The sequence below is a fragment of the Euphorbia lathyris genome, chromosome 2 (genome assembly GCF_963576675.1).
Source record: "Euphorbia lathyris chromosome 2, ddEupLath1.1, whole genome shotgun sequence".
Taxonomy (NCBI): Eukaryota; Viridiplantae; Streptophyta; class Magnoliopsida; order Malpighiales; family Euphorbiaceae; genus Euphorbia; species Euphorbia lathyris.
The window spans coordinates 32136774-32143305 of record NC_088911.1 but is presented as its reverse complement, the minus strand read 5'-3'; the positions used below and the strand labels follow the sequence as shown (position 1 = coordinate 32143305).

The following is a 6532-nucleotide window of genomic DNA, read 5'->3' as shown; positions in this document are numbered from 1 at the left end:
TTTATATATATGACTTGGTTTATCAACTTTGCCTAACAAGTTTACTCAATTTCCACCTCTTTTTGTCCCCTATATATACATACCTATCATTTTTAATTTAAAAATGTCCCTTAATTGAATATTTATGTGCTTCAACTTTAATCAAATCTATTTATCGGAATTAAGAATGAAGTTAGTAGTATTAGATAATAGTTTGCTTGGTAAATAAAATTAGGTAAACTAGCTATTGCTTAATCCTTAAATCTAATTAATCGGAATCAGGACTATATTAGATTACTTTGGTATACAACTCTAATATAGGAAACTGCAACTATTTGTACAATTTAACTGTAATATTAATAATATTTCTCTTCTTAATTAGCTATAGTTACTTGAATAAACTTCTAACGTTGACATAATATATTCAAGTAAGATTAAATATTTCTCATTCTAGATTTAGAGTTGTTAAAGTGTTCATGTCTAAGATTTATAGGGAAGCTCCAAAAGGATATAAGATAAGCGAAATTAATGTGGTAATTTCTTAATATTTTATATAGGGTTCGTATTTAAACTAAGTATTTACGTTGAATTTTACAATCTGATTAGTTTAGATAATAAACTGTATTATTGTTTTTATTTAAACATAGACTATGCTAAAAGAAATATAAAATATATTCCACTAGGTATTAGGCCGATGACTTTTGGAATTATGCAATCAACGTCTATAATCCTTTGGTTATACTCTATTTTCATGTTAAATAGAGTGGTAAATGGGACTAGATTATCTGTTTTCGATAGACATTTTTAAATAAACTCGTAAATAGAATGAGATTATTCGTTTCCTATAAGATGCATCCAATAAGAAGAATTTCTATCTGTCTTTTTTATCCCGTGAGAATTTCCCATAAATATTATTCAAATAACTTATTTATAAAAAAAATTGATGTTTTTTTTATATTTAAATATATTTATAATTAATTATTAATGTATTACTTATGAATTATTATTAATACAGTTTGTATCAAATATATCAATAATTTTTAGATTATATTTATCTAATTGTATGGTACGATAAACAAATTAAATGTCACTAAAAATATTATTTACAATTTGAGTAACGAGGAATTGGGATCTTCATGAGAATGTAGATTGATCATGGACAATTTTTTTATCATTTAATAAACAGAGACGAGATTGGAGGAAGTTGTTTTAATTCTCATTCGGACCCGTTTGCAACCCTACTATCAAATATGTAAAAAATACCACAAATTGGGAAATATTTTCAAAAGAAACATAAAGTGAATAATATTTAGAATTTCAAAAGAAACATATTCCAGTATTAATAGTAAAGTTCAACACAAATGATGACAACTAGCTCCTCTGTTAATTACTTTAATTACTTTAATTAAGCTTCTAAATTAAATAACCAATGAGGTTTCTTTTTCTCTACCTTCTTCTCCGTGATAGTATCCAAGCTAGGTTTCCACCCTCTCCCTGAGAATTGCCTGCTCAAATATTCCGGCGTTGTGTCCATATTTTCCGGTAATAACTCCGAATCACAAATCACCGGCGGCGGCGGCTTTTTCTCCACAATTTCCTTCTTTTCTATGACAACTTGTTCGAAACTTGCAGGGCAAATCCTAGCAAAAAGAGGCAAAAACCTCTTTGATGATATAAGAGATCGTGATCTTAAAACCGAGTTCGCACTCGACAGAACATTTCTTGCTTCTTCTGAAGTTAAGGATGCTGGTTTTCCTCTTTTCACCGGTAACATTAGGTATACCTTCTTCATGTCTAGCTTCTTGTCGGCCGGCAATGGAGTTGGCCGTTTTCCAGACAAATCTGGTCGGAATTCGACAACGACCTCTTGTGGATGCTCTAACATGAGTTCAGCCACCGTCAATGTTTTGTCGAATCCTTGTACGCTGCCGTCCGACAGAATAACTTTTCCGGTGACATTGGATGATCGGCCGATTGTGATTAAATTTCCCATTGAAAAAGGAGCATGCAATATAATTTAGAAAAAAGATTAGGGAAAAAAAAAAGAGAATTTGGCTAAGGTAGAATGAGAAATGGGATTTATATATATATAAAAATATGTAATGTAAGAGAATTTGGTGTTTTACTTTGTAGGAAGTGTTCGTTAAACCGCTCCATCATGTGACTGATATAATGTAGTGGACTTGGTAACTAATTAAAATTGGCTTAATACATGAGGGTCCCTCAATTTAGTTAAGAAAACCGATTGAACCCCTAAATTTTAATGGTGTCTTGGTAACTCGGTGAACTTTGTTTAAAATAACTCATTAACTCTCGAGTTCTTATATTAAGCATCGGGTCTTCCATGTCACTCGGAGGACCCCCAATTCACATTTGGACAAGTATATTCTGACCCCACGTAATAATTAAAATAGTGGAGTCTTTTATAATATATGTGGGTCCATATTACACATGTCAAAATATGTATGGAAGGTTCTCCATTTGACATGGAGAACCGGGTGCTTCTAATAATTTGCCTTAACTCACTATGTTCACGTGGCAGAACAAGTTAAAACGTTTATAACTTTAAGCAATGTCATGTTGGCAAATTAAATTAACTTGTAACTATTAGAGTTACTTAAGTTACTTTCTTACATTAGTATTTAAGAGTTATTAAATTTTAATTATTAAGTTACTTTAGTTATGAGAATTTATGTTCTTAATTAATCATTAAAGTTATTAAATTTTATTAGGTTTGTACTAGTTTTACAATTTTCATGTAGTATAAAAAAGTTAAAAATTAGGAAGTATGAATTAAAAAATAAATAAAATAAAGAAAAAGTTCCATTTAAATAAAGGGTAAATAATGAAACTTCTGTGGAGGATGACAACTTTCGTCTTCGCTTTGGGTTCGGTTATTGTGCGGGAAATATAGAAAGGATAGGATTTTTGGGGGTCCTAAGGAGAGAGTTACTAATTGTTCTTTTCTATATAGGGGCCATGTGAGGATGTTGGGAGTCTCAACCTTCTCTTCACCTCCTGAGTTTCTGTCCTCTTTTCTTTTGGATGATGTTGTGGTGGGGGTTAGCTTTCCCAGGCTAATCATGGGTTAGGTTTTTTGGGCTGTTTTTTGTTTGTCATTTTCTTTCCCTTTCGTACCAAAAAAAAGGGTAAATTACATAATAGTTACGATTAACAAATTATTTACAAGTGTCTCAAACTCTTAAACAAATTTATTTAAATGTCAGATCTGGTGGTTTTTTTAAAACTGTTTTTTCCTGCAATTGATAACTGAAAATTTGACAAAAACAAAAATAAAGTTATGATATTCTGATATTTTAAGATTTAAAATCATATAATGATAAAATACATAAAAAGGATTTTCATAATTGTAAATAGGTAAAGGCTATGCTTACTTTGTTTTTAACAAAGTAAGCTTTACTTTGTGTGTTTTCACCATTAGATTAATTTTCTAATCCATCATCCAATGGTGAAAACATACCAAGTAATGGTACTTTGTCAAAAACAAAGTAACCATAGAAGGCACCTTGTAAATAAAAATAAAAATTTGATTTTTGGTGTAATTTCCTCTTAAATAAATTTGAGAGATAATATATTTGTGATTTAAAGTAGGTTTACGGAGCTAATGAGAAACTTTTAAAATTCAATAGACCAATTTATTTTCTGACCAAGTTTAGAAGACCTATGATGTATTCCAACATTGAAAAATGATGCTTATTTATTTTATTAAGAAGCCTCGATCATTTTGGCTTTGGTTGATTGAATTTCTTTTTTCATTTCACTATATTATTTTTTTAGTAAAGGTAGGAGACGAAGGGGATCAAGATAAACATTTTTGGAAAACTCAATAACCTAAGGAACCAAATTCATTAAAGAAGAGAAAGAGAGGAAACATTACAATTAGTTCAACCCGAATGGAAAAGGAAACAAGAAATTAGGAAAACTTATAATTACATAATCCATAGATATTAGTTAGACTTTAATTGGCAAGATTATCTGCAATTCTTTTCACTTCTCTAGATATGTGAACATGGACTGCATTTTAGTAACAAGTCTCATGCGGTCGGAATTCCCAATGAACCAAAGAAGATGCCGAAATTTCAAAAAATACCTCCACCACACAACTTTAAGGCTGATCCATTAGCATTAGTTTTGATCCCGCCGGCAAAGAAACCACCAGCAAACTTCCAAAAAAGAAGTTTAGGTAAGGGTAGACCTACCCACTCTTAAGATCACGGCAAATCACAAATCTCGATGAAATTTAATTAACAAAGTATTATTTATTTTATTTGGTTAAAGATGGTGTTTGCCTTTATTCTAATAATAATTGTGACCATTTTGAGAAATAAAATGTAATGTTTGGCTTGATCCACTCAGGATTGATATGTAGATCTCATCTCATCTGTTTGACCAAGCTAGCTTCTTTCACCTAACAATTATATATTGAGAAATGAACTACTCAAGTCATGGAACGGTTCAACTATAACTATATTATATATTATTAAAATTAAAATTAAAGCTGGACTGTAACTCTATGTGAGAGATGTAATTTGTGGGAGTTAAATTAAAATTGGACCGTCCATATATCTATATGTTTCACGGGTTTCTAAATTAGGCACGGACTAGCCATATATGTACAGTATCAAGATTTATTTCTATCCATCTTATATAATACTATTGAATATAATTATACATTATACATAGTCACGTACCCATATCTTTCTCATAACATGTAAACATTATTATCCTCAGAATTTTTTTAGAGATATTGAGAAACACCCAAAGAAATTTTAAATAAGAATTAAACAAGAGATGCCATTCAGATATTTTGTGAAATGTCAAGGATCTAGATACGGTTGGTGCAAATATATTTATATATTCGAAAAATTCAGTAGGGTTCTCAAATATATTCAGAAATCCAGTAAAGTTTAATATATATTCGAAGTTTTTGATTTGATTGATGTTTTGAATTTTGAGATGCGTCTCATTAATTTCTTGAATTTGCTTAAATTTATACTAATAAATAAAATTCTATGTTATGTTACATAATAAAAAGGAGATTTGAATAAGTTGATCCGTGTATCACATAAAAAACTTTGGAATATCATACATTCTTTTAAGCAAGTTGAAAGGATTTAATAAAAGTTGAGAGGATTTAAACAAGCAAAAGTAGACCTGGCAATTATCGTGTTCGAGTCGTGTTCGTGTCGTGTCATTTCGGGTTCGTGTCACAAAAGAGTAAATCCAAACCCAATCCAAAAACTTTCGTGTCAAAGTCGTGTTAACCTGTTCGGGTTAGTGTCGATTTCGTGTCGTGTTTTCGGGTTGCATGTAATTTTGTTATGCATATATATTAATAATAACTCTTAAAAATATAAAAAGATATGGTACTATTTTTAAACGTTTTATATCATTTTTAGATTAGTATATGTTAACAATAATTATCGAAAAGTTCGATAATATCATGTTAGAGGGTAGTAGAAAAACGGGGAATGATGTAGGATTGGTGACTGAATCCATACCTTGCTACAGAAGCTTTCTGGTTTTTAAAAAAAGATAAACATGAATATATTTTCATTTGGACCCATGCCTCTCGACGCCGATCTCTTGCCGGAGATCTCCTCAACTGGAATTAATGGCAGCCGCCGCTCTCCCCGCCACCCACTGCACAAGCCGCCTAATCCTCCAGCCACAAAGGTTCAGAAACCATTGACATATGCAACTGCGCTCAATCAAAATACTTTTTCCAATGAAACAGTAAACCCAAACTTTACTGCACCAAAGGTCCAAGATATTGGGGGGATGAAAGCTATCAAAGTCTCACAAACAGCATATAACAACAGAGTTGAAGCTTGCCGTTTCTCGGTAATTGGACGAATCACCCTTGCTAAGGGGGAAACACCATGGAAACACCTTGAACTCAAAACTAAACTGAATCAGTTATGGGGACTGCAGTGCCAATGGAAACTAATTTCATTGGGAAAAGGATTTTTCCATATCAATCTCCCTTCCGAGACAGACCTAACATCAGTCTAGAGCAAAGGAGCGCTCACGCTAAAACCCGGAATCCTACGACTCTCACCTTGGCAACCAGGTTTTGATCCGTCAAACCACAGAACTACAACAGCTCAAATATGGGTCCGAATGTATAACCTTCCATGGGAATTCTGGGATAAGGAGATAATAGCTAACATCGCTAGAGTAATTGGGGTGCCCCTACGTTTGGATAAAAACACAATTGATGGAGAGTTTGGGCATTTTGCGAGAATCTTAATTGACATCGATCTAGAAAAACCACTGCATCATGAGATTCGAGTAGACACTGATGATTTAATGGTCTGGGCCCAAATCATTTATGAGAAACTACCAGGATTCTGCTCAGAATGTAATTCGGTAGGTCATATAACAGTTAATTGCCGTAGAAATAATCCTGCAAAAGATGTCAAGAAACCTGACAAGCCTCATGGCGAGAAAGACAAAGGCAAGGGCCTTGTTACGGAGCGGCAAGCACCGCAAAAACAGTACTGGCAGCGTACGAATGGAGCTGCATTCT

General features: G+C 32.3%; 1 protein-coding gene across 1 annotated transcript; it reads right to left on the bottom strand.

The window, feature by feature from the left end:
• Window positions 1-1210: 1210 nt before the first annotated feature.
• LOC136220462 (uncharacterized) lies at window positions 1211-2118 on the bottom strand. The gene has a single exon (XM_066008276.1). The coding sequence runs from the start codon at window positions 1970-1972 to the stop codon at window positions 1385-1387; it is 588 nt and encodes a 195-aa protein (XP_065864348.1). The 5' UTR covers window positions 1973-2118; the 3' UTR covers window positions 1211-1384.
• Window positions 2119-6532: the final 4414 nt, after the last annotated feature.

Excerpts from the sequence above, each read along its gene's own strand:
- LOC136220462 (XM_066008276.1), bottom strand. The coding sequence starts at position 1,972 with ATGGGAAATTTAATCACAATCGGCCGATCATCCAATGTCACCGGAAAA.